Source organism: Delphinapterus leucas, chromosome 7 (genome assembly GCF_059928025.1).
Source record: "Delphinapterus leucas isolate spDelLeu-1000000601 "Yukka" chromosome 7, BTC_Dleu_Yukka2, whole genome shotgun sequence".
In the NCBI taxonomy this organism is placed as follows: domain Eukaryota; kingdom Metazoa; phylum Chordata; class Mammalia; order Artiodactyla; family Monodontidae; genus Delphinapterus; species Delphinapterus leucas.
In genome coordinates, this window is record NC_143135.1 from 51,439,591 (window position 1) to 51,467,184 (window position 27,594).

General features: G+C 51.3%; 2 protein-coding genes and 1 long non-coding RNA gene across 3 annotated transcripts in view; 2 read left to right on the forward strand and 1 right to left on the reverse strand.

The window, feature by feature from the left end:
• The first annotated feature begins 750 nt into the window (after positions 1-750).
• Positions 751-21,179, forward strand: DNAJB13 (DnaJ heat shock protein family (Hsp40) member B13). Its single transcript, XM_022593789.2, has 8 exons — positions 751-824; positions 5,843-5,946; positions 7,025-7,186; positions 10,409-10,566; positions 11,605-11,718; positions 12,822-12,935; positions 13,922-13,998; positions 14,592-21,179. Exons 1-8 carry the CDS (start codon positions 757-759, stop codon positions 14,743-14,745), a joined length of 951 nt encoding a protein of 316 aa, XP_022449497.1. The 5' UTR covers positions 751-756; the 3' UTR covers positions 14,746-21,179.
• UCP2 (uncoupling protein 2) lies at positions 17,963-24,734 on the reverse strand. The gene is made up of 8 exons (XM_022593790.3): positions 24,603-24,734; positions 23,626-23,782; positions 21,011-21,230; positions 20,643-20,853; positions 19,458-19,652; positions 19,275-19,376; positions 18,754-18,934; positions 17,963-18,405 (listed from the first exon to the last, which is right to left on the reverse strand). Exons 3-8 carry the CDS (start codon positions 21,134-21,136, stop codon positions 18,291-18,293), a joined length of 930 nt encoding a protein of 309 aa, XP_022449498.2. The 5' UTR covers positions 21,137-21,230; positions 23,626-23,782; positions 24,603-24,734; the 3' UTR covers positions 17,963-18,290.
• Positions 22,358-27,594, forward strand: part of LOC149748738 (uncharacterized) — a 58,892-nt gene continuing 53,655 nt past the window's right edge. Inside the window, exon 1 of the long non-coding RNA XR_016393841.1 lies at positions 22,358-25,788. This is a non-coding gene — a long non-coding RNA (uncharacterized LOC149748738). The remainder of the gene's footprint in view (positions 25,789-27,594) is intronic.

Below are 27,594 nucleotides of genomic sequence, written 5' to 3' on the forward strand. Positions count from 1 at the left end.
CGCTACAACTAGAGAAAGCCCACGTGGAGCAGCAAAGACCCAACACAGCCAAAAATAAGTAAATAAATTTATTTAAAAAACCAAAACAAACAAAAGGCATTAGGGTAAAAACTAGGAAATCTGAATAAAGGATGGAGTTATGTTATAAATGATGTACCGATATTGGTTATTATTTGTGATAAAGGTACCATACTCATGTAACGTGTTAATGATAGGGGAAACCTGGTGTGGGGCATATGAGAGCTCTACTATCTTCACACCTTTTCTGAAAATCTGAAAGCATTCTAAAATAAAGATTTATTTTTTAAAAATAGCCAAATCTATTTGTCTGAAAACTTAATTAAAACCAATTGCTACTCTCCTTAAAAACTGTTTTCTTTTTAAAATTTTACTTATTATTTTTTCTGAATTTTATTTTTTTATACAGCAGGTTCTTATTATCTATTTTATGCATATTAGTGTGTATGTCAATCCCCATCTGCCAATTCATCCCACCACCACCACCCCGCCACTTTCCCCCCTTGGTGTCCATACGAAAAACTCTGTTTTCTGAGTTGAGTGATCCTTAGGCTCACAGAATCAGTCCCGGTTTTCTCAATCCCTCTTCTACGGGCACAACTGAGAAGGCAGTTTGTTTAGGCAGGAAGGATTACAACTCCCAGAGTGCCCCTGTGCGGTTGTCAGGAGCAACCACGGAATGCAGACTAACAGAGCCTCTGGAGTCAGGACTATCCACCGACTGACAACCAGCCAGCCATGGGCCAGGATTATTACTCTGTGCTCCAGATCACTCGCAATTCAGAAGATGCCCAGATCAAGAATGCGTGAGTGGGGGCAGGAGCGAGGCTTTTGGGTTGTGCTGGGACAGGCCCGCCCTCATCTCTTCCAAACTGAGCTTTCCTGCACAGCTTAGGGCAGGCAAGGTAGACCTTGTTCCTTTTCTTGCTTCTTGCACACCTACTTCCTGGCTTTGGGCTGGGTCAGGGTTCCCAATCCATCATTCTTTACTCTCTATGCCCTGTCTGCTCTCCTGGGTACCCTGGTTTTCCTAGCAATAAAATGGGAACAAAGGAGACTTTATGCTTAATATTATGGAGACCCAAAGTATTGTGAACAGGAGAGTGACCTGACCAGATGGATGTATTACATATTTTATTCTGGCCGTCCACGTGGGGTTTTGGCATTGAATAAATTACATCTCTGAATAGTTCCATCAAGTCTTGGGGACTTTGTGGTGTGTCTAAGACAGGAATCAGCACATTTTTCTGAAAAAAATTTTTTGACGAATATTTACTGAGCGCCTACTTACATGGGTTCGGTGCAGTCTCAGCAGCTACAGATATCGTGAATCAGACATGTGCAGCTTAACTTTGTTGGTGGATACAGATGTTGAATAAGTCACAGCAAGCTTGATGAGTGTTACAAAAGGGGACATACAGGGCATGTGGAAGCTATCTTGGAAGGAGAGAGACCCCTTCAGGAGCTGTCATGATAATCAAGGCAAAAGATGAGGCTTGAAGCAGGGCAGTGGGCTGGAGAGAGAAGAGAGAATGGACTTAGCTATAAATTGGATCATTGTAGGGTAAAGAAAAAAGGGAGGAATCTAGGACAATTTAATTAAGGTTGTATGATAATAGCTACACTTACTGAATTGTGCAGATGCTGTTCTGAGAACCTTCCATCATTATTTCACTTAATCCTCACAACAGCCCTGAGAGGTAGGTACCATTATTATCCCAAGGCTATGTGCCTAGTAACCGGCAAAGCCAGTATTCAGACACCTTGCCTGCTCTAATTGCCTACCACGGGCCAAGTCCCATAGGGGATCTCAGTGGGGTAAGTGGAGAGAGTCTACAGTGTGGCTGGCGAAACAAGACACAAACTCGTTAATCAATTAGAGAACAATTTGGGACAGTGTGTGATGTCACCCACTGTTCATAGCATTTCATTGGCCAGTGAGACCTGTCTAGGGAAAGGTCACAAGGAGGGAGGGCAGTTGGAATGCAGAAAGATAAGCCCAACTTAAGCACTGGAAAGAGCCAGGTCTGAACCTAGGTTCTCCTATCTGCTAGCTGTGTGACCTGGGAAAATTGCTTAACCTTTCTGAGCCTCAGTTTTCCCATCTCTTAAAAAAAAAATGAAAAATAAGAATTGTTGTGGTATTGAAATAGAATTATATGAGATAGTGAGCATGAAAATGCCCAGCAATCATTTGCGTCTGAAACTGTGTCTTATAAAGAGTGATTAAAAGAACCATATATGTTCCAAACAACAGTCCTTAACCTTTCTCCCCTGAAACAACTCTTTTTTTAAAAATTATTTATTTATTTATTTATTTTTGGCTGCGTTGGTTCTTCATTGCTGAACACGGGCTTTCTTTAGTTGTGGCGAGCGGGGGCTACTCTTCATTGCAGTACGCAGGCTTCTCATTGCCGTGGCTTCTCTTGTTGCAGAGCACGGGCTCTAGGCACGTGGACTTCAGTAGTTGTGGCATGCAGACTCACTAGTTTGGCTCGCGGGCTCTAGAGCGCAGGCTCAGTAGTTGTGGCGCACGGGCTTAGTTGCTCCACGGCATGTGGAATCTTCCTGGACCAGGGCTCGAACCCATGTCCCCTGCGTTGGCAGGCGGATTCTTAACCACTGCGCCACCAGGGAAGTCCCCCTGAAACAACTCTTAAGGCATGAGTCACATGTTTGACACACTGTCCCATGGGAGTACCTAGATTTTGACCCCTCCCCCTCAAAAAGGCTAAACTTACATAATGAAGACAAGCACCACGATGATTCATGATCGCCCAGCTATTAACTTCTTACTCATTCATCCGAGGCTGCCACATCTGGGCTGTGACTTCGCCACTTTCTCTCCCACTCAGGAAAGCAGGTGAATGAGAGTGATGTTACTGCAGAGCTTAAAACCACTCAAGTTTATATGGAAAACTGAACTCTTCTCAAACCTCCTTACTTTTACTCACTGTTAGAGTTTTCCTGCAATTCTCACACCTGACTACAACCTTTGTAATTGAGAAGGGCTGGTTTAGAAGTCTCAGGGAGGGTGTGAAAATTGCCTTCAAGTCTGTCAAGGTAGACAGAGCAGATTCTGTCTGTAAGGCCCCCCAGGGCAGAGCCAGGACCAGGACCCTCATGGATGGAGGCAGAGTCGCAGGACAGCAGACCCAGCTCAGTAAGAGAAAGCTTTGCCTAAAAGTCAGACTGGCCCCATAGTGAAATGGGCTGCCTTGTGGGACAGTGATTTCACAACATTTACTCACTGCACTTGGTGCTAGGCACTGAGGACACAGAGAACTGGACACGGCAACTGGAGGGACTCACTCACAGGCTGGTGGGAGAGACAGATCCATCAAACAACTGAAGCACCATGTGCTAAGTATGAGGATCAAAGGCACTTGGGGATGTGGGAAAGAGTATCTAATCTAGCCTGGAAACTGCAGTCAGGGAAGACATCCTGGAGGAATTGACCCCTGAGTTGAATGCGGAAAGATGAATAAATATTTGCCAGGAGGAGATGAAAGGAGCTGGGGAGGGGTGAGCATTCCAGGTAAAGGGAGGAGAATGTCAAAGCCATGAGCAGTGCAGAGTGTGGAGCTTGGAGCCTGGAGAGAAGGACAGGAGAGGTCGTGGGAGCAGGGAGGGAGAGCTGTGAGTGAGAAGGGCAGAGAGAGAAGCGGAAGTTGAATCTCAGAGACATTTGAATTTTATGCTGAAGACAAAGGGGGAACCAGTAAAGGGTTCAGGCAGGAGAGTGACTTGTTCAGGGAGCATTTTAAAAACATCAAATTAACAAAAGAGAGATCAAAGTGGTGGCAGCACACAGAATAGACTGGAGAGGGGGAAACTGGAAACAGGAAGACATGGTTCTGCAGTGGTTGTAGGGATGAAGAAGCAGCAAGAAAACATTATTTAGAAGGAAAAGCTGATGTGCCTTGGTGGACTGATGGGATGGGGGTGGAGGGGACGAAGGAAAACTTGGAGTGGAAGATACTCAGCTTTTCCGCTTCAGGGTCTGGACCAATGGGGAAAAGTTTAGGGAATGAAAATGTTTGCACGTTTGGGTTCATTGAGGTTGTGGGGCCCGTGAGACACTGGAGAGGAGGTACCGAGTAGGCAGCTAGGTACAGACATCTGGAGCCAAGGGAGCGAACTGGTTTGAGATAGAGATTTGGGAATCATCAGCGTGTAGCTGGTGCTCAAAGCCGTCGGCCAGCTGAGCTTGTCCACGGAGTGTGTGTGGAGTGGAGTAAGAAGCACGGCAGAGCTCTGGGGTCACCGGCATGGAAGGTGGGACCACATGTGTACTGAGTGACTGAGGAGGCTGTGCGGATGCCCTCCTTTTGCTCCTGCAGACCCCTGCCCCACCTTTCTGCACCCTGCTCTCTGCTCTGGGAGACTGGCCCATATGAACTGCATCAGTAGACCTCCTGGCCCTCAGGCTTCCAGATGCATCCTGCAAAAGGAGCACAAGGCAGGAGATTGGGAGGGAGGAGAGTGGGGCAGGGGTGTTTATTCCCACCTCCCTTCTTATGGGATCTCTTCAGGTTGGCTATGGCCCTGAATCAAAGATCACAGCTTTTACCAAGGCCCTGTCCACACACTCTCTCCTGTGGGATTTCAGTAACCTCTCCCTCCCCTCACTGCTACAGGCTCATGGGTGGTCAGGGCACCTCAGGACTCGTAGCCTCAAGGGACTGTGCTGTCCCTTGTGGTTTCCTGCCCCACCTGTCACACCTTGGTGTGTGGTCCATTATTAAGCTCTCCACAAATCTCCAGCTTGTGCCACGTCTTTCCTCCTGAGATGTAATGATACAGATCCCCAGATGCTGCAGGTGTGGCATCACTGTGTGGTGGGATTGGGCAGACACATAAATGGGGGAAAGAGGGACTTCCCTGGGCGTCCAGTGGTTAAGAATCCACCTTCCAATGCAGGGGACGCGGGTTCGATCCCTGGTCGGGGAACTAAGATCCCACATGCTGCGAGGCAATTAAGCCCACGTGCTGCAACTGCTGAGCCCGCGCACTCTGGAACCCGCACACCACAACTAGAGAGAAGCCTGAGCGCCGCAACAAAAGATCCTGCATGCCGCAGCGAAGATCCCACATGCCACAACTAAGACCTGCCTGACACAGGCAAATAAACAAACAAACAAATAAATAAATAAAAAAGAAATAGGGGAAAGAATGAGCACAGAGGGGCAGACAGCAAGACGACCTGATCTGTGCTGAGTGCCTCTCTGTACCAGGCCCACTGACACCTTATTTTATCTAATCTTCCCAAGAAGCCTGTGTCAGTTCAGACACCAAGACAGAATTAGATGTGCAAGAAGTGTTTGAGGGAAACAACTGTGAGGATGAAGCGGGACTAGGAATGTGCCGGGGAGCCTTCACACCATAGTGCAGGTCTGATGCTTGTGAAAGGCAAGAGGGAAGGAAGGGCTGGGTAGGGAGGGCTGTGGCGTCATCCAGAGAAAATCTCAGCCAGGCTGATGGGGAGGCCTCAAGCAGAGGTTGGGCATTGGAGGAGGCCTGGGTCCTGTAGGGCTGGCCCAGCACTGATACCCCAACAAGCATAGGCATAGGTTGGGAGCAGCTTGGGGCCAGTGCAGCCTCAGCACAAACGGCCAGTGGGGCAGCTCCTGGGACTGTCAGTCAACCATGCTCCCGACACTGGGTTCTCTTCCAGGGGATCTGAGTGTTGTGCCTCCCTGGCCACCACAGCCCTGATTTATAGCTGGAACATCAAAGCTCCGAGAGACCACCAGGCAGCAGACAGCAGAGCCAGCTCTGAACCTTGGTCTGTGCCTCAGGATATTAACCCTCCTCGCTCTAGGTACCGGAAACTTGCCCTTAAGAACCACCCGTTGAGGTCCACTGAGCCATCCGCAGCGGAGGCATTCAGGCAAATAGCGGAGGCCTACGATGTGCTGAGCGACCGTGAGTGATTGCGACTGAGCATGGAGGGCGGCTTCTCTGTCCCGCGTCTCTGTTAACATCATCCTCACGTCTCTGAGCGCTGGGCTTTCTGAGGGGGCCCAGCAGAGAGTAAGCATTCCTCTTCCCTGCCCAGAATCTAAACAAATTGAGAAAGAAAACATAATGAACTGCCTTTCTCAGTAGACACAAGCTAAGGTGGAGGACGTGGTGTGGAGAGCCCCCAGATTAGGCTGACGTGCTCCGCTAGTCTCAGCAGTGCAGGACCTGGGGCAGGGCCCCCCCTCCCCGCCCCACATGCCCCACATGCCCCATGCCCCACCCATCCCCTGCAGGACTGCGAAGTGAGATGCTTGCTGCCCAGGAAAGAAGGCTAAGGCTGAGGCAGACATGCCCGGTTATTCCCTGATTACCAAGAAGCTAAATCTCCATCTCCTCAAGGACAGCATATGTACAAAGGGACAGAGAGGGGTCTGTGATTAGGAAATCTCTCTCCTATGGAAAACTGAAGCCTAGGGAAAGAGATCCCCCGCCCCTGCCCGAAGCAGTGCCCACATGGGTTCCCTAAGGGCTTGCCCTGGAGACTGTAATCATGGATACTGTGCAGAAGAATGGCCAGAAGATCACTAATGTTTCTCCAGCCCCAAGTTTTCAGGACTTTGGACTCTAAGATTTCAAAGCTCTAGAGTTTGGAAGCTCTAGAATTCTTACATCCTACAATCTCAAGGCTCTAGGATTCTATTTACCCCACAAAAGACAGTAGCTGTGATGAGTGAGTTAAGCCAAACCCCAGGCTGATAGCCTGACCCTCAGTCTCTCACTGTCTTCTCCAATCCCCACCCCTCCCCCAGCAAGTTTCAGTCTTTGTCATCTCTCCTCTGGGCTATGGGGTCATACCTAGGTCCACCCAAGATGAAATGAAATCCCTAACTTCTAGAGTCGGCCAGACAGCAGGCACCTTAGAAATAAGGCTCTTTTCGCCCCGCCCCTTCCTCTCTGCCCCATATCCTTCTGCTTCCCAGCCCTCCAGCTCTCTTAGCCCCTATGCTGGATCCCTCCTCAAGGTGACACATATCCACAGCTGTGAAAAGAGGCATCTATGACAAGTTCGGAGAGGAAGGCCTGAAGGGCGGAATTCCTGTGGAGTTTGGATCGCAGACCCCGTGGACAACTGGTTACGTCTTCCACGGCAACCCGGAAAAGGTTTTCCATGAGTTCTTCGGGGGAGATAACCCCTTTAATGGTAAGAGGTCCTGCCTGCCCCTTTGCCTTACTGGGAAGGACATAGCTATAGAAGATGCTTTTCTCTGAGTAGTTTTGTTTACTTTAAGAAATATATATAGTCCATGGTAAAAAAAAAAATTATTGTAAAAGAAATTCCAGTCCTCCATTCCTTCCCCAGAAGCAGCCACTCACTGTTAACAGTGTTTGTATCCTTCTAGAAATACTCTGTGGATTTATGAGCTTATATTTATTTTTACATAGCCTTTTATTTTGTGAAGGAAATGGGACCACATTATATACACTGATTTTTTTTCACTTATATCTTGGAGATTATCTTATTATACATTATATTATAAACAGATCTACTTTATTCATTTTAATGGCTGCATAAGATTTCAACGTACAAGTGTGTGTTAGTGAGATGAATACAGGGATGGATGTGTGAATGATCCCAGGTTTGAGGCAAACTGACAAAGAGTTGATTTCCAAGGCTCCAAATCATCATGCAAGGACAGTTCACCTTCAGACCTGTCTTCCTTCCTGGCTCCAGTTAAGCAACTCACAGAGTCTAGATTTTCATTGCCTGGCTGCCCCAGCCCCTTCTCCCTGGCTATACTACAGCTTGTCTGCATTTCAAAGCTTACCTCTTCCTCTTCTCCACATTGATATGTTAAGTGGGCTACAGCCTGCTCAGAGGCCCCTCCGACTGTGCATTGCCTTCCCCTGTCTGCCAGAGGAAGCTGAGTTTATAAACTCCAGGTGAAACTGGAAAAGCAAGGGACTTGAGTCAGAGGGCCTGTTTCAAATCCATATGCACCACCGCTTATGAGCCGTGTGATCCTGGACAAACCTCTTCACCTCTCTGAAACCTCAGCTTCCTCATTGTTAAACAGCCAGTTCCTCACAGGTCATTATCAAATGAGATGATCTTTATGAAAATGGGCTTTGGAGTCAGAAAAATGCCATACAATGGGCCTCTCTCTCCCAGGGACAGGTGCATGGAGAAGAAGCTGTTCAGGGGAGCGAAACCAGAGCTTACAGGGGTATTGCTCATTAGGGAAGGTCAAATTCATGGTATGGGGGTCCCTCAGGCAGTGCCCAGGAGTTATACTGCTGTAGTGCTTCACCCTAGGGGTTCGTGTGTCCCATCTCCCTGCAGAATTGAGGGGCTTGGCTTCCTGTGACCTGGCTTTTGGGGTGTCTGAGACCTGGCACACCATAGGTGCTGGGAGAACAAATGAATTCAACCATGCAAGAGGGGACCCGGTAATTCACAGGCCTCTTGATGACCCATCACATCTTTTTTTTTTTGAATTTTATTTTATTTTTTATACAGCAGGTTCTTATTAGTTATCTGTTTTATACATATTAGTGTATATATGTCAATCCCAATCTCCCAATTCATCACACCACCACCACCCACCACTTTCCCCCCTTGGTGTCCATACGTTTGTTCTCTACATCTGTGTTATGACTCATCACATCTTAAGGGGACAGTGTGACACCACCTTGCCCTCCCTAGCCTAAGGTCAATCTAGCCTGCAAAGTTCTTTCTGTGACACTAACCAGGAGGGGCAGAGTACAGGAAATCTTAATTATGATAGTGACGCCTGCAGTTTACAAAGGGCTTCATTAAGCTTAGTGGTTAAGGGCACAGGTTCTGTAGTCAAATCCTCCTGGGTTCACATCCCAACTCTACTACCACTAGCTGTGGCACTGTGAGCATTTTGTTTGACCTCTCTGGGCCAATAAGATAATATCGCAGAGAGTTGAGAACAGCACCTGACACGTAGTAAGCTCTCAACAAGTTTTGTTTTTAGTTATTTTTTTTAAAGATTTTTTTTTGATGTGGACCATTTTTAAAGTCTTTATTGAATTTGTTACAATATTGCTTCTGTTTTATGTTTTGGTTTTTTTGGTTGCGAGGCACGTGGGATCTTAGCTCCCCGACCAGAGATCGAACTGGCACCCCCTGCATTGCAAGGCAAAGTCTTAGCCACTGAACCACCAGGGAGGTCCCTCTGAGCTAGTTTTAGTTCATCATCATCTTGTTATCTGATCCTAATGGTGGAAGGCAGGTCAAGCATGTTACCCCATCCCACAGACTGAGAAACTGAAGCCCGGACGATTGCAGTGCACCTCAAGGGCAGGGGCTCTTTGTACTAGGATGGAAGGTGGGGCAGCAAGAGGGGTTATGGGTATAGAGCTGGGAAGGGCCAGAAGAAGTTGAGGAAAGAGGAGTTTGGAAACATGTTGGTGACATCTCTAATTTGTTAGGGATTAACCCTGTCTCTCCCCATCTCAGCTGCTGACTTCATAGAAATTTGAGCCTGGGGTCTCTAGTGGTCTTGGGCTGGGCTGAACAGGGAGGACAATGGAGCCTGGGGAAGGGTAGGGAGGACTGGCATGCTGTGACCCTCCACAAAAGCTAACAGCACATCATTTCTGGCACTACCAGCCACTGCCACCAGAGGACACTCCTGTCTCCTCTGAGGCAGCCTGAGTTGAGGAGCACTTCCCCAGAGGTAGGGGTGGGGTGGGGGAGGAAGGTTGGGAAGTGTGGGTGAAGGGAGTCCAAAGTGGGGGATGAAGCAGTAGTAGAGGGCATTAAGAGATGGTAATCCTTGGATCTACAGTTGAGGATGTTACTGAGTCCAAGCTTCTACTGCTCGCTGCAGGACATGCCAATAAATTGAGAGATGAGTTGTTGGGGGCAAGGAATAGCGACTATATTTGAAAAGGCAGCAAACCAAGAAGATGTGGACTCATGTCCCAAAGAACCATCTTGCCTGAGTTAGAATTCAGGCTTCCTTTATACCAAAAGGGGAGGGGGTAAAGTCACATTTCCTAGCTCCCGTCAGCCTCGGGAGGGGAGGTGTTAATTTCCTCCTCCCTGCAGTCATTCACAGGTGAGCCTGGTCAGGACGTTTTCTGTGAGCTAAACAAGGGTATTTTAGCTTAATGCTCATTACCTGGGAGGTAGGGTTCCCAGAGATGGGCCATTACGTATAATTTAAGCTTATAGGTAACATCTGTTTAGTGATTAACTTGTAATAGAATACAAAGGTTCTTCCCTATTACAAGGGCAGCTCGTTGGCCCGGCCAAACAGTCTGAGTCTGCGAGGTGGGAATGGGAGTCTGGGTATTACACTTGGGGACTGAAGAGGTGGGGGGATTGGCTATGAATCCGAGTTTCTGGACACAATTTCTCCTACTCCTCGCTTCTCCCCACCTTCTGCAGAGTTTTTTGATACAGAAGGAAATGAGGTGGACTTGAATTTTGGGGGACTCCGGGGCCGAGGGGTCAAGAAACAGGACCCCCCAATCGAACGAGACCTCTACCTATCCCTGGAGGACTTATTCTTTGGCTGCACCAAGAAAATTAAGATCTCCCGAAGGGTGAGTACTTGGGAGCCACCTTCTATCCCCTCCAACCCTACTGGTTACCTCCTCCCTGACCCTAACTGGAGACCTCAGGTATGGTCTCTCACAGAATCATGGAATCTTAGATTTGGAGATGGTAGAATTCTAAAATCTGAAGTTTGGAAGGGACAATTGAGGGTATTAGCCTGGTTCTTTCCTAGTGCAGGAATCCCCTCTGTGTGCTTCTAACTGGGACAAGCTCTTTCCATTCTTCTCAGTTCAGCCCCATCCCTGAGGGAAGAGGGAGGGCTGTGGGTGGGAGGAGTCTCCTGTGAATTCTGCTCTCTGGACATTACCAGACCATACCCTCTGGGTTTCATCTGGGTGTCTGCCTCATGAGTAAGAAGGAGCTCTGTGGGCATGGGGGGTGGGCTGGGGGACAGTTCCCAAGGGGACTGGTTGAAGAAGACCCTCAGTGCCCCAGGGTCCAGACCCTGCATTGGCCCTGTCCCATGGTCCAGCCCTGCGCTAGGCACATGAGCAAGGCCACCTCACACCTTTGCCCAACAGAGGAGATGCCAGCTGTAGCCATGCTTTCCACAGATGTCACCCATCTGGGTACGTGATTGGAGAATAGATGGATGACATAACAGAGGAATGCTTTGGGTGAGGCTGAGATATGTTGCCCTCTGTGGTCTTTCTCCCTTCGGGATTAAAAGACCTGCTAGAGGCTCAGGGCCAAAGCCTCTGGGGTGGGAGAGGAAGTGAGTGCGTGTTCACCGTGTCTGTTAGAAGCCAGGGCCTTGTAATTTCTAGGGCTGGAGTTGTGGCCTTGATCGACTCATGGTGACTGCTTGGCACCTCAGGCCCTAACCCCATGACATGCCCTGCCATCCTGGAATCATAAGCTCTTGGTTCCAGTGGAATAGGGTGGGAGTGGGGATGGCTCAGGGCAAGTTCTCCCCATTGCTAGAGAACTGAGCTGAGCACAGATCCCATGGAGCATCCCTCACGTGTGTAAAGGCCAGCTGGGAAATCCTGAGCAAATCTCCCTCCCCTGTCATCTCACTACAGGTGCTGAATGAGAATGGGTACTCTTCTACCATCAAGGACAAGATCCTCACGATTGACGTGAAGCCTGGTTGGAGGCAGGGCACACGTATCACCTTCGAGAAGGAAGGGGACCAGGTGAGAAGAAGGGAAGCTGCCTAGGGACAGTCACATGGGTTCATTTGGTGGAAAGACTGAGGGGGAAGGAGGCAATGCTTTTTCTTGCCCCTATGAGCCCTGGTCTGGAAGGGAGACCGGTCTGCAGCGTGGGTGAGCTGATCCCTAATGTCCCTTCCGAGGGACAAAGGCTTGCACAATGCCTCGGGGATTGGGTAGCCCAGGGTTTCTCCCCATTTTGCAGAGTGAGAAACTGAGGCCTAGATAGGGAAGGGACTTTCCCTGGGCAAGAGCACCGGAGCTGAAAGGAGAATCCAGTCCTAACATCAGTGTTCTTCCTGATTTTCTTTAGTGTTTCTCTGAGTAAAGCCCAACTATAGGAGCTACACAGAAACCATTTATTTATAATAATTTTAAATTAAATACTTACTTAAATAAAAATGTAAAATTATTGTCCAAGGCATGCTGAATCCTCAAGTCCTGAGAAGAGGCAGGATGATGGTGTCTTTAGAGCCAGAGTAATGAATTCCTCTGCCTGTACTTCTTGCCCCCTTTCTCACTTATGAAACACCTACTTTTGAAAAGCCCACTTCAAGACCCAGCTCCAATGCTCTGGGCATCCTTCCCTGACCTCCCCTCTGGGTCAGCGCCTCTCTGAGCTCCCGCCTCTGTGTTCCCTTTATCACATTCTTGAGCCTGCTGAGGATTCACTGTGTGCCTGTTTCCTCCACCAGACTGGAAGCCCTTGGTGGGGGGCGGGGGTGGCCAGTCTGATCCCTTTGTCGCCAGTGCCCAGAAGAGACCCAGCAGAGTTCTGGAACTTAATGAAGCTTGGCAGGATAGACTTGCAGGCAGTTCTCTGTCCCCAGGACAGTGTTCTGCCCTCCAGCTGCGTGCATCTACTTGGGCTGCTCAGTAGAGGATAGTAATGTGGGTAGAGCAGGATTCTTTGCGGTAGGCTTCTCAGAGGAGGGGCTATGAAGCCAGACTGGAAAGGCCCTTCCAGAAAACCTGGTCTAATCTCCTCATTGTTCAGAGGAAGACATGGGGACAATAGAGGCAGAAACTTGGCCAAAGTCACACAGCCAATTAGGCCTTGTCATCCCTTGGCTCACCCTGCCCAGGGTCCCAACATCATCCCAGCCGATGTCATCTTCATCGTAAAGGAGAAGCTACACCCTCGCTTCCGCAGGGAGAACGACAACCTCTTTTTTGTGAACTCCATCCCCTTGGGCAAGGTGAGTGGGCAAAGTGGAGGAACAAGGGGTGGGCAGATCAGAGCAAGGCCCCCCCACCCCTGGGAGGCCCCGAGGCAAGCAGGCTTCACTCCCCTCTCCCCCTGGTGCATGGCGCAGGCCTTCAGAACGTGATAAGTGCCACACAAAACCTTTGTGGCTGTCTTCACTCCTAGGTGTGAGTGGCCCCTCTGCGCCCTCACAACCCAAGCAAGAAATTGGGCACCGGCCTAGACTTTGCCGCCCCTCCCCGACCCCACCTGCGGTCAGGCACTAAGTCCTGTTAATTCCACCTCCAAATCTCTTTCCACTTGGTCCACTTCTGTTCAGCCCCACTGTCCAGGTCTGTGCACCTGGGTGTATGTAGCAGCCCTCTCAGTGGCCTTCCTGCCTTTCTTCTCATCTCCTTCAGGCACTTCCCCACCAGGGTCTTTCCACAAAGTCATCTGACCCTGCCACACTCCTGTCTAAACATCTTTGCATGGCATTCAAGGCCCTCTGCTGTCTGGCCCCTGCTGATCTCATCCCCTGCACTCCAGCCACTGCCACTTAGAGCTCCTGCCCACTGGGTGCATTCTTTTTCACACCCTCATTCTCTTGCTTATGCTGGGCCCTCTGCCTGGAGTGCTGTCTGCCCACCCTGTCTGACTGGCAGGCTCCTCCTCACCCTTTAGGGCCCTCATCAGCCACTACCACCACTATGGAGCCCTCCTGCCCAGCCCAGAATGGTTCAGTGGACCCGCCACCTTGGCTCCCACCGACCCCTTTACTTCCCTCTGTCATAACATGTATCAACATCACTCTTATCTCCTAGACTGTGAACTCCTTGAGGGCAGGTGGTAGCCCGGCTCACTCACCTATTAGTCCTCGAACATCCTTCTGTCTCCAGTGTGTAGGGCCTGGCACTGAATAGTCTCATAAAGTGCCTTCTAAAGAGGATGGACATGGGGACCTCCCCCACTCCCACCTTTGGCCTTAATGTCCCCTAGGCTCTGACCTGCTGCACCGTGGAGGTGAAGACCCTAGATGACCGTCTGCTCAACATCCCCATCAATGACATCGTCCAGTGAGTCCATCTGCTTGGGCCCTAATACGCAGAAGGGCTGCCTGGTCCTTAGAGGGTGTGTTCACAGGCTGGCCTGGTATAGTTGTTCAGGTTGTATCCAGCACAAAGGGGTGAGAGAGACTGAAATCCAGCCCCCTCTCTGGCCAAGCTGCGGGCCGCGTTCACTTGGCAAATGAAGTGCCTTTTTCTAACTTGCATGAAGCCATTGTGGAGGCCAGAGGCCCCCTGTGTTGGGAAATCCTTGTTGTCTTCATCCTCTAGAAGTTCTAGAGTTCTGAGTTGCATCTCCTAAGCCCTTTTCCAAGCAAGGCCCTCTGCATGGGAAGCTCAGCAGCCCAGCACTCCCCCACCCCAACCCAGGGTCTGCTGCTTGTCCTGTTTCCCATCTAAAATGGGATTCCTGGAATCCACCATCAGAGCCTCAGTGTAAACGGTTTTCAGGGAGCAAGTTGTCTGGAACAAGCCAGTCTCCTCTCCCCTCCCACTGGTTCTAGAAGCTGCTGACTGCCCCACGCCTGAGGTTTTCTGGGCAGGGGCGGGTGTGCTGCTCTGGGGTGCCCTCTGAGCCCCCTTCTTTCATCTTCCCGTCTCAGCCCCAGGTACTTCAAGAAGGTGCCAGGTGAGGGGATGCCGTTGCCAGAGGACCCCACCAAGAAGGGGGACCTCTTCATTTTCTTTGACATCCAGTTCCCCACCTGCCTCACACCCCAGAAGAAGCAGATGCTGCGCCAGGCGTTGCTGACATAACTCTGGTGGGCTGGGGACTGGAGCAGGGGGAAGAGAAGGCTAGCTGGGCCTGACCCCACCCCTACCCCCAGCACGGGGTGTGCACGGGAGCCAGCCCACTGCACAGGCATGACGTGAGGACCGGATGGCATGGGATTTTAAACTGATACAATAAAGTGTTATTTCCTATCCTCCAGCTACACCCAAGAGAGTGTGTGTTGGAGGGAGAAGAGCTTCATACAGCCGTTCTTGTGGAGCAGAGGGAAGGGCAGGGCTCAAGAAGCTGAGGACCTGGGACCCTGTCCTGGCTGTGTGAGCCTGGCCAGGTCCCTGAGGGTTCAGAGCCTCTGTGCTCCCACCTTGATAGCGTGGGGCAAGCTGCATCGTCTCTGAGGGTCCCCAGCTCTATTTCTCATGACACACGATCTTTGGAAGGGCAGTCTCTAGTGTGATATAGTCACATTGTACTCAGGAAGGCAAAGCACAAAGCAGGTCACACAGGGCTCAGTGGCAAAGCTGTCATCAGAATCTTGAAGGCCACTTCTCACAGCCTCACTCTGCTTCGATTAGAGGCAGCACGAGGGACACAAGTGCTAGAAATGGCTTTGGTTTCTGCCTGGCCTGGGCTGCCTCTAGGCAGGTCTTAGAACTGGGCTCTGCTCCCAGTCCTGCCGCTCACCCTTTGGATGTTACTCTCCATCTTGTTAGTGAAGCAGAACCCATAACCCTCCTCAGGCAGCTCACTGGTGTGAAAGTGCTTAGTGAACTCACTGCTTAGATTATCAGGGTTACAGCATTGCTACCAGTGTGGCCTGGGGGAGTGCCTGCCTCCAAGCCCAGCTGGGCCTTTGCAGACCACACCTGCTTCCCCAGCCTGCCTTCCATTGACAGTGCAGCATGCACCTCTTCTGTGCCAGGGGAGGTGCCCTTCACTTGAGTCTGGACTTGGGCTAGGAGAGATCCAAGCTTATGACAGAGAGGGTGGCCACTTTTGTGAAGTGACTTAAGAGGTGCCAGAGGGACTTCCCTGGTGGTCCACTGGTTAGGATTCCGTGCTTTCCCTGCTGAGGGCCCGGATTCAATCTCTGGTCAGGGAACTAAGATCCTGCAAGCTGTGCGGAACAGCCCTCAAAAGAAAAAAAAAAGAGGTGCCAGAAAAGGGCCCCATAATATCCATATTGCTTGGATTCCACCATTCAAAGCATCATATTAGCTTAAGGTCTTTTTTCTTAAATGGGGGCTCAGTAGCACCAGTCAGCCACTTTTAAACCATCAGGGAGAAAGCAGCAGACCTTGAGACAGAGTCTGACCCAGGGTTCACTAAAGAATGGGGGCTTTGGAGTTAGATGCACCTCAGGTGTTCTACTTAACCAGCTGTGTACCCTTGGGCAAATCGCTTCACCTCTGAGCTATTTACAATCCCTATCTTGCAGGGCTGTGGAAACCAGAGGAGTGAAGCAGACTCTGCCCTGAGGTAGGACCCAGGTGGAGAGGTGGCGGTAGGTGCCCTGTTCTGAGAGCAAGCAAGTGGGTGAGGGCCTGCCTTGTGAAACTCTGGTGCTCCAGCTGTCCTCTAGGGCAGCAGCAAGGCCTGCTCTTAACCTTTCCCTCATGGTGAGACTCTCAGGCCTGTGAAAGCCATTTATGAGATTGTTGTTATTACCTCAGTGTGGCCTTCAGTGCTACCTTGTGTCAGGTATTTTATAGGCATTAAGGGTTGAGGAGTTACTGAGGCCTCCTGGTATGCTGTCCAGTGGTTCCTCCCACCTTTCCCAGCCCCTCATTGTCTCAGGGTCATGCCTAGAACCGTGATGAAGTCTGGTGGCCTCATGTCCATGCCAGTGTCTGAAACACAAGGCTGGTGAATGAGCCAGCTGACAATGCCTAAGGCAACAAATTGCCCCTCAGTTTCCTCTGGTGCAAAACAAATCCTGCCTCAGAGGATTAACGTGAGAATTAAGGTGCATTAAGTACACTGACCGGGTCCTCCACTTATGCCGACTCCCTGCCACCTTCACCCTGGCTTGACTCCTGCACCCAACCCTGTCCCTCTTGGGGACTATGAGACCTCAGCTCAAAAGTATGGTGAGGTTGTAAATCAACTATACTTCAATAAAAATAAAAAGTAAGGTGAGGAATCCTGGACCCTCTTTCCTTCTCTACAACCCTAATATCCTGGACCCCTTGCCCAAGCACTGAAGGGCCCAGCCTCCTGCTCTGACCAGTGGGGAAGGCACAGTAGCACCAGCTGACTTCAACAGGAAGGTCATGTTCTCTGGGCTTGGCTCCACAGCTGCCCAACAGGATTCCTGAAGGACCCCAGCCCCTAGGGGAAAAGTGCACAGGGGGAGGGCGGAATCTGAGTCCTAGTCCCAGTTCAGCGGCTGATTTCCTATGTGTCCTTGCCTGCATGACCTGTCTCAGCCTTCAGCTTCTTCAGACATCTATAAAACGGGCCTGGATGGCTTAATTCTAAGGGCCCAGCCCTTCACGAGATGCCTTGGGATTCTGGAACCTCACAGAGTCCCCTAACCCTTGAAACAGAAGTAGCCCTGCCCACCTGCTTTCCTGACTGGAGACAGATGGTAGGAACAGGGACAGGGAGGCTGACACCCCTGGTTTGTCACCACCTCCCTGGGATCTCTAGCCTGGGGTGAGGGTGAGACTCTAAATGGAAAGACTCCGGCTGAGGCTGGGTGTCTGCTCTACAGCCTGTCCCACCCAATGCAGTTATACCGCCTCCTAAGGGTATGACTGGAGGATGGGAAGCAACCTGACTTGCCCTCACTAAGCCTGGGACTTGGGGGAGGTGGATTTCCCATTTGTAAAATGGAATAAAATAAGCCTACAGCATCTAAGGTCCCTAAGTTCCTCTAAATCTCCCAAGCAGCACAGGAGAAGCAGGGCAAACAGGAACACTCATTCTGCAGATTAACAGGCCCGGGGTCGGCTGGGGGGGTTGGAAAGGCAGGTACTGGAGTACCAGACACTGGTGAGTGAAAGCTCAAGTGGTGTGGCGAGAGAGCAAGGCCACTGCTGACTCCAGGCTGCTCCTTTACTTGCCACCTCAGCCCTGGCCTGGTCTGGAAAGAGAAGCAGACCGGATGACCTCCACCCAGATTGCTGGAGGAAGATGGGTCACACGCCCCTTTCCAAGTCAGGTGGCTCCTCCCCTGCCTACCAGGTGCCAAAAGGGCCCATTAGACCAAGACCTCTGGTAACAGAGAGGGAGGAGACGCCAAGGTTGAGCTTGTTTTATGGGTGACGTGCTAGTCGGGCTCAGGGGCAGGAGGCAGGACGAAGAGTCAGGCTGAACTTCTCAAGGGACTGAGGGCTTGAGATGCTGGCTTGCCCAGGCTTCCCACAGTGTCAGCTGGGGTCAACTCCATCAGGACTGTGAGAGGCAACGGGGAGCTGAGGGGTGAAAATGTGGGGAGAGGGAAGGGAGGTGGTGGGAAAGGGAGCAGAGGGAAGGGGTGGGGAGAGAGGGAAGGGAATGAGGGGAGGAGGAAAAGGGAAGCAGGTCCAGGCTGCAGCCAAAGCCAGAGGTGATCAGCAGGGGAGGCTCAAAAGGGAGCATCCTGGGAAGCACAGGCAGCCACGAGGGCCCGTTTTAGCTGTTCATAGGTGACGAACATCACCACGTTCCAGGAACCCAATCGGAGAAAGGAGGGCATGAACCTAGAGGGGAGAAAACACACGTCATCTCTTTCACCCTGCTGGGCCCTGGCATCCAATCCAACCCAGATGCTCTGTCCCAAAGGAAGCTGGGAGGGCCCAGGGAATGGAGCTGTGGCCTGTGAGCAAGAGTCCCCTGTGAGTCTCCATTTTAACACCCACGAAGTAGGCATGATAGCAACTCTGAGAGGAAGGAGTTAAGAGCACGAGAATGCCAGGACCAGGATCAGAAATAGTTTGACACGTGGTTGCCACAGCAACCACTCAGTTCTGGGTGGTTCTCTCCCACCTGTGTGATAGGTACAGGTGGCCAGGAGGCCTAGAATTGGGTGGGGTGGATCAGAGGCTCACCCTTTGTAGAAGGCTTGGGGACCCTCCTTCTGGAGCATGGTGAGGGCGCAGTGGCCAGCACTGCGGTACTGGCCTAGGGCAGAGTTCATGTATCTCGTCTTGACCACGTCGACAGGGGAGGCGATGATGGTGGTGCAGAAGCCCGCTGCGAAAGCGGAAGTGAAGTGGCAAGGGAGGTCATCTGCCAAGAAGGAGGAGCAGGGGAAGCAGTCAGGACTCCTCACCCCATAATTCCAGAAGGAAAGAGATGATTTAAGTAGCTAAGGTCTCGTGGTTTTAGAGACACAGAGACTGCAGCTGGGACCTCTCCCAGTGTCTCTGAGAGTCACTTTGCCAATCTAGCCTCAGCGCCTCAACGTGCAGAGTGGAAACTTCACCCCAGTTGGCTTCAGTTCAGTGAAAGAGAAACTCATTCCATAAGCAAAGGGGAAATGGGATGAAAAGATGTGGTCTCCAGGCAGACCCACACTGGCTCCTGGTTTGGGGGAAGGTGAGACCCAGCATCATCTACCCTAACTCACCTGTCATTAGGTTGGCCTTCAGGAGAGTGTCCTTGATGAGGTCGTAGGTCACAAGCTCAGCACAGTTGACAACAGCATTACGAGCGACATTGGGAGAGGTCCCTGCAGAAAGAAAGGGTGCCTATGTGAGACCAAGGAATAGGGGAAGAGGAGGATGCGGAAGGGAAAACACCTGGTACACACCTTTCCAGAGTCCCCGAAACCCTTCCTCTCGGGCAATGGTCTTGTAGGCCTCCATGGTGCTTTGGTACCTCCGGCCACCTCCAGCCTGGGCGTGCGCTTGGAATCGGACCTTTACCACATCCGTTGGCTGGGCCACGGCCACAGCCAAGGCACCTGTGGTGCTGCCTGCCAGGAGGTGGCTCCCGATGCCGGCATCTGTGGGAGAACCATGGGGGTCAGTGGCCAGCTGGGTTTACACTCATTTCCCACGTCTCCTCACCAAAACCACATCACTGTCATTTCCTGTCTTCACTGTAACCTTTTGGTAATAAGACACAGACTAGCTCTGCTCTAAGAACTTTTTGCATCATACAGTATATCACTGGGAGTGTCTACTACATGCTGGGCACTGGGACAGAGCGAGGAGCAGGACAAAATGAGACTTAATGCTTTCTTTCATAAAGCATTTTCATTCACTTCATTTTACCTACTCAGCAGCCCCGAGAAATCAGAACCTTTTCTTTTTTTTTTGGCAGCGCTGTGTGGCTTCTGGGATCTTAGTTCCTGACCAGGGATCAAACCTGGGCCCTGGCAGTGAAAGTCCTAACCACTGGACTGCCAGGGAATTCCCAAGTATCACTTCCATTTGACAAATATGAAAGGCTCCGAGAGAAGTGGCTTTTCTCAAGGACTGGGATTCATAGGACTTGGGTTCTCATCCCTGATCTACTTCTCCCTGCCGTGTGGTCTTGGGAAAAGTCAACCTTTTGATCTGGGTTCTCATTTTCCTCACATGTAAAATGGAGGGTGGGCATGGCATGCTGAGAAGGTGAAATGGAAGAGTGCTGGCCTTGGAGGCACAAGTCCTCAGTGTGTTTTCTTTCTGGCTCCCCATTATGTGCCCTTGGCCAAGTCCCTCCCGCCCAAGCAAGCCTCAGCCTCTTCATCTGTAACACGGGGATGATACCACCTGCTCCCGAGGTGGTTGTGAGGACTGTTATGAGATGATGCCCTACTTGGAGCCTGGCACAGCCCAGGTGTTCAGGAATCATTAGAAGAATCAGGGACCCTTCTAGTTCTCAGTTCCTCTGATCTGAAATTCCTCCTAGAGGTCTTGGGGCCTAAAGGAACTGTGCAGCTAAAAGAACGAGGATCAACCATCACTGAGAAGAGGCCAAGAGGCCTATGGCCCAGCTCCACACTCACGCTCAGAGCCCTTGGTGTAGAACTGCTTGACAGAGTCGTAGAGGCCGATGCGGATGGAGGCAAAGCTCATCTGGCGCTGCAGGCCGGCGACCAGCCCTTTGTAGAGGCTGCGGGGGCCCTCGGTGCGCACCATGGTCAGGATGGTGCCCAGCACCCCGCGGTACTGGGCACTGGCCGCAGCCTGCACTGGCCCCTGCCTTTCTCCTTGGATCTGCAAGGCCAAGGCAGGTGGTTGCCCTCCCCATCTCCTTCCATCCCTATGCTCTAAAATTTACAGCGCCGAAAAACCCCACTGGCCCTTGAGGAGTCTGTGTCTTGGAGAGGGAGCAGACTAGCCACCATCAGAACCCCAGGCTTCATCTCCTCACCTGTAGCCGGACTTTAGCAGTATCCAGGGGAAAGGTGATGAGATCTGCAATGCAGGCAGCTGTGCCAGCCCCCAGGAACTTCACAGTGGCAGTAGGGGGCACATCTGTGGCCTTGAACCCAACCATAATGCCAATTCCTGCTACCTCCCAGGAGATGAAGAAAAAAGAAGGGGGCACCTTCAATCAGCAACAAGATGAGACAGAGGAACTCTGCTGGAATCTAAGCCAAGGAGAGAGAAGGTCCATCAGAAGCCGAAGCTCCAGACCCCCCCTTCTCACTACCCCACCCCACTTTCCCTGATAGCACCACCTCCCTAAGCAAGGACCCAGAGCTGCCCCTGGAGGGCAAATAGGAGTGAGCTCCACAGGCACTCAAGCAGGGGCTGGAGAAGCAATTCATTCCTGAGAAGTCCTCCCTTTCACCACAGGGAGTGTCTGGATCACAGCTATCCTAGTGCTACCTCACAGGCACTGGCCCAGCCCTGTGTCTGCTGGGTGCAGAAATTTCACTGATGCCCACATTCCTGATGCTGCAAATCTGTTTAAAGGGCAGACAGAAGTGGGGAAAAGGTTTCAGCTAGACCAAGACCTGACAGGCACAAACCCACAGGCTTATGCCCTGGATGTCTTAAGCAGGAGAGGTTCCTATGGGTCTTGAACTAAGTCTAGAAGAAAAGGAGTGAACAAGACCTATTCAGCTCCTTCAATTCAGTCTAATTCTCTTCCCCACCAGCCCGCACACAGCTTGGGCTCTCTAGAGGCACTCTTTCAAGGAGTCTGCTTTGCTGGGCACTGGCTCACTGAGGCGCAGGAGACAATATCTACCCTAGAGGGGGCCTTATTGTCTGGCATGGGATGGACAGGTGATTCAAGCTGCATTTGGGGCTTGCAGAACATAGTCTCAAAGTGCAAAGGAGGGAACATCCAACTCCACTGGGAGAGAAGAAAGGGTGGGTAATCAGAAAAGACTTAGAAAAGGTAGCATTTAGCTGGGCCTTGAAGGATACTGAGCAATTCTCAGGGCTGAGAGTAAGTGCATAAGGTGCTCTACCCACCCCCACCCCCACCCCCACCCCGGGGGGTGGGAAAACTGTTCCCTCTCTGGCCAGTTTCCTCTCCTCCTATAACACAGAGGGATCCACATCTTCATGAGAGGTGGGGATGCGGAAGTGCAGGTCAGAGCTATAGTGACAAAGGAAACCAAAACCTCCATTTTGTTCTCAGCATTGCAACAACACCTTCCTCCCCTGCCTTGGGAGGAAGTGAGCCCAGCACCCCAGTGGAGGAGGGTGACCTGCTTCTCTTCCCTGAGTTTCTTTCTTTCACTACATAGGAGTGGCTGCTCTGAGCCTCACCTAATGGGCTGCCCCCATTGCTGGGGCCGGGAGGAAAGCGCTGGCCAGCAGAGGAATGACGTGGTGGCAGTCAGTTGTGAACACACAGACCCATGGAAACAAGATGCTCACCAGGCTTCTTCCTCCTGGGCTTCTCATCCCAGGTGGCTGGGCCAACAGGGAAGTCTAAAGGCCACTCACCACTCAGTTCCTGGCCTTATTCATGCTTCCCTGGAGCCTGGCCCACATGAGGCTCAGTGAAGACTGGCACTCAAGCAGCAGAAGGGGTAGGTGAAGGTGTTCCAGAACCCCCAGCGTCCCTGCCCTGACATCCTCGTTCCCCAGGAAGTGCTCCACACCTTTCCTCCCCCCTCTGCCTGGCACATTCTACTAGCTCACTTACTTGTCAGTGCAGCCCTGTGAGGTGGCTGCCCTTACTTCCATGTTTCAGAACAGGGAACTTAGTAAGCGTCCTGTCTGCAGGCTCCAAATCTTATGCTATTTGCTTTGCACTGCGCCCAGCTCATTTCTTTCCTGCTGTTTTCTCAGCCCCAGGCCTTTCACGAGGAGGTCCAACACCGAAGTTCTCTCATGACAATGTGACAGTTCTGAGAAGGTTCAGGCAAATGGCATTCCCTTCTCTGGGCATCAGAGACATGATGACATGAGTCAATCATGTCCTGACCTTGATCTGGGTTGCAACGTGTTGTGAGGGCCAGAGAAGAATAAGGCCCAGGCCCTGCCCACCTCAGAGACAAGTGCAAAGGCTAAGTTGCCATTTTGAATGTTGCCTTGGGGTTGCCATAAGTCAGGTCCTTCAGAGGCATGGGTATGAAGGCAAAGGTCTCCGTGCTAAAGACCATACTAAGAAGATTAAACTCAGGCCTAACGAGAAAGAGTTAATAATATATTACAATCCCCAGCAAATAACCAGTTTCACCTGATTACTAACTGCAATCTTAAGGATAGTCAAAAGTTTGAGTCAACAATATGTAGTTAGAACAACAGGGTCCTGTCCTAACTCTGCTGCTGACTCCTAGGTGACCTGGGGCTAATCACTGTCCCACCTGGGCCTCAATATCCTCCTTTGTAAAATGGGGATTACCATCCTTGGATTGTCAGGTCAGCTTAAGGGCTCTGGCCCTTAAGTGCTTTGTGAACGCTAAGAGTGACTTTACTGGGACGGTGGTGCTAGTTATTTGTGTTAATGTCCTGCTAAACCTGCCCCCAGACCACAGGGCTGAGGCAGTAGAAGACCCCTCCCTTAGAATGGACTCTTACCTGGCTCTGTTAGATCTCACGCTGAGGCCTTCAAGATCAAGCTTCTCTAAAGGCATCCCATTCTTCAAAGCTGCCAGTGGCTATCATGGCCTGATCCCTTTGGTTTTCCATAGAAAATGGCTGGGAGATGAAACACCTAATGGTCATACTATGTGTCCTGCAGGTGAGGGCAAAGGAGGAGAGTTTAGAAAAGGAAATGGACCTTAAAGGACCACACCCCAGCAAGGAAAGGGCCATCTGTTCAAGGCACATAAGCCCACTCAATCCTTATCAGGGGGGTGTGAGGGTAGGGCACAGGGTCCATTTCCCACAGGGCATCTGGGGACTAATTAAGTGCACACACTGGAGGAGGGGAACACACTGGAAGAGAGGATGAACCCAGGAGTCCTCCCTCCCCCGTCTGCTCTCTTAGTATCACACATTGCTCTGTTGCAGATTTCTCCTTTAGTGGAACTCAGTATTCTGGAGAAGCGTCCCGCAACACAGCAGACTCTGGTGAGCAGGAGTGGGGCGGTGGTGGGGGAGTCATGATGGGTCAGAGACTCGCTGAGTCAACTAGGAACCAGAGTGGGGCTGCGAGGAGGTTAGAGGGGCTGGAGCGGGCCCTGCTGAGGCTGCATCAAGCAGCTCAAAGCCTCCTGCCAGCAGAAAGAGCCCCAGGAATGGCCTGGGGCCGCCTGGAGTGGCAGAGGTCATTCTGGTCTTCGCTGAAGGTCCCCCACCCCGGCCGAGGAGAGGAAGTGGAAGGGTGAAGGCTTACATTACAGCCATTTGAACGCGAGAGGTAAAGAGCAAAAGCAAGACATGAAAAGAGTGAAAAAAGAGAGATAAAGAAAAACAACAAAAGGTAAAATACAAAATAGGGTGGGAGGTGAGGAGTGAAATTAAAGGTGGCGCGCGGGTCCCTTCCGCCGGGGTAGCGGGAGTAGGGCAGATATAGCGGGCGCAGGGCTGGGGCGGGCCAGGGCCGGGCTCACCGGGCCGCAGGGAGAACAATCAAGTGCTGGCAGATATGTCAGTCGGCGGGCGGAGCGCGCATCCACGGAGAGCAGACTGTACTCGACCCAAAAGCGCAGCCGGCCGGGCTTGCAGAGAGGTAGGCAGAGGGTGCGGCGCGACTTCGATCTACGGGGAGCGGCCGGCTGGGCGGGGGCGGGACCTGCGGTCTCCGAGGGCTGGGAGGCGGCCCTTTAGTTGCAGCATTTCCGCAGAGACCGCCACGCCCAGGGTTTTTTCCGCGCCTTCCTCCACTTCCATTTTCGGGAGCCGATCCCAGAGTCTGCCCCTTCGTTCCGCCATAGGGTTACCCCTCGCCGCGCCAACTTCATCGTGAAGATGGCAAGACTGACTCCCGGAAAGAAGCAGAGGCTGCCCAGGGTCGTACACGCCTCTGGCCCCTAGCCAGGGCTCTTTTTTTTTTTTTTTTTTTTTAATGTATTTATTTATTTATTTATGGCTGTGTTGGGTCTTCGTTTCTGTGCATGGGCTTTCTCTAGTTGTGGCAAGCGGGGGTCACTCTTCATCGTGGTGCGCAAGCCTCTCACTATCGCGGCCTCTGTTGTTGCGGAGCACAGGCTCCAGATGCGCAGGCTCAGTAATTGTGGCTCACGGGCACAGTTGCTCCGCGGCATGTGGGATCTCCCCAGACCAGGGCTCGAACCCGTGTCCCTTGCATTGGCAGGCAGATTCTCAACCACTGCGCCACCAGGGAAGCCCAGGGCTCTTTTTAACAGCGCCCAGAGGCTCGGGTAGAAGAGCACTCTCTCCTTTCAGGGACGCAGTCCGCTGGTCCCAACTCAGCCGCCCGTGATTCCGCAGACCGCCGGCTCTCCCCAGGTGCCAGCGCGGGACCCCGCGGTGCGGGGCCTCCCTACCGGCCTCGCTGGCGATTGCTTAAGGGAGCCGTGGGGCCAGAGGAAGAAGCCAATCTGGGCTGCAGCAGCAGGTGGCCGATCACCGCCAACAGCCGTTGGGTGCGGCTGGGTTTCCCGCTGCCTCCGGGTCCCGTCCTGGGCTCCTCGGGGACTTCAGGACGGGGAGGGGTCACGGAGCGTGACGCTCCCGCCCCCACTTACAGAAGAGCCAATGGTCAGGAGCCCCTCGAGTGAGAAGGCCGAACAGGGCGTGGACCTGCTGCGTGTCTAGGCCCCGGCCTAAGGGATGGTAGGTGAACCGGGACTGGGTCGCCCTCAGGTTGTTGGTGGTCTTATGGGGGTGACAGACACGTAAACAACCGGTAATTGTGTCCTGTGGCCGGACAAACACGTGCACGTGGAGTGTAGAAGCAGATAGTCTGTGTTCGCCCTTGGACTCTATGTCCCTACTTTTGTGTACCTTCTGGCTCCCTCTACCTCTTTTCAGTCTTGTCGGCTGTCTGGGACTGTTGTAAGAATTCGTGGAGGTCGTGGAAGCCATATCGCTGACTACATTGTAAGCTCTTCTAGAGCAGGAAGCTATTTCCTATATTTTTAGTATCTCAATCCTCTAAGACCCGCTTTAGATGTGGACAGGGACCGTTGCCTGCCATTCTGGTAAACAAAGAATGTTGCCCACCATTCCAGTTCCATAAGGATCTGGCCATTAGTCACGGCAGCCTTCCACCCACGGTGAGCCCTGAAAGGAATTCAGGATGGGAAAAACAGGAAGTATTCTGTGCTTTGGATTCTATTGGCCCTAGGTAGTTAAGATGCATACCTAAGGAATAATTTTAATGAACCCAGATTCTTGCATCTTCCCATATACAGAAAAGCACTAAAATCATTAATTTGAGAGGTCTGTTCTTTGTGATTGACAGTAATCTTTTGATGTTCAACTACATTTTTTTTCCAGCAAAAAACTCCTGTTTATCCTGGCTTCTCGCTTACCTCTTCCGAGCAGTTCCTCAAAGCTATCTGAGAGGCCGTCTCCTGGGCTATTGTCTTCAGTAAGATCCCCAAATAAAACTTAACTCGCTACTTTTAGGTCGTGTGTTTTTCTTCAGTTGACATATAGCAGAGGCTCAATGCATGCTGTTTGGGCTGCTGTTGAAAGTGCCCTTGGGAAGTGTAATGGGAGGATCTGGGAAGATGAACATTTAGTGAGTGCAGTTACTATGTTCAGGTTCAGTGTGGATACTTCGCATAACCCTGTGAGGCTGGTATTAACCTCTGATCTACAGATGCGTGCCAAAGAGGTTAACTCATCTGCCTAATGTCACACGGTTAGGAATGGTGCGCCATGACTTAAGCCCTGGTTAATCAGCTCAGTGTGTGTATTTTTTGTCCACAAGCAGAAGGAATTGTCAGCCAGGAGACTATAGCTGGAATGGGACTGGATAATTATAGCAGAAAAGAAAAAACACACTGAGCATATGATCCTGGCAGAAACAAAGTGGAAACTGAGAAATCCAGCCACAAATTTATTTCTGGCACTGTGGAGTCTCCCATCCACTGCTGGCCTATCTTTTGCACATAAGCTTCTGTCTTTGGCTGTGATGAACGGATTCCCAGGATACTCAGCAAGTTTGTGGTGAGACTACTGAACTGGTCGGTGATCTTTGAGGAGACATGAAAAATAGAGTAAAACAAAGGCTTGGAAATAAATGTGTTGCCCTGATTGCCAAAACAGGGAAGAATCTGGATTTCAAAGACTATATACCTGTGAGATGTTTGTTCGTCCCTAGCAAAATTCAAGGGACTGTTAAAAGGATGATGTGTGGATACTAAAAAGAGAAGTAGATATCACCAGGATTCAACATGGACTTCTTAAGAAGTCCTGTTAAATTCTCTTTTCCTTAGGATGGAGCCAGGCAGATCAGGGTGTTGCTACAGACACTGTACCTCTGGATTTTTAGAGGTACAGCTCATCCAAATCATAAGATGTCTTATGGAGAAAGTGAAGAATGTTTGGTGTCAACTGAAAAAACCACACAACCTAAAAGTTGAGAATTATATTTTATTTGGGGCATTACTGAGGCCTTAAGCCCAGGAT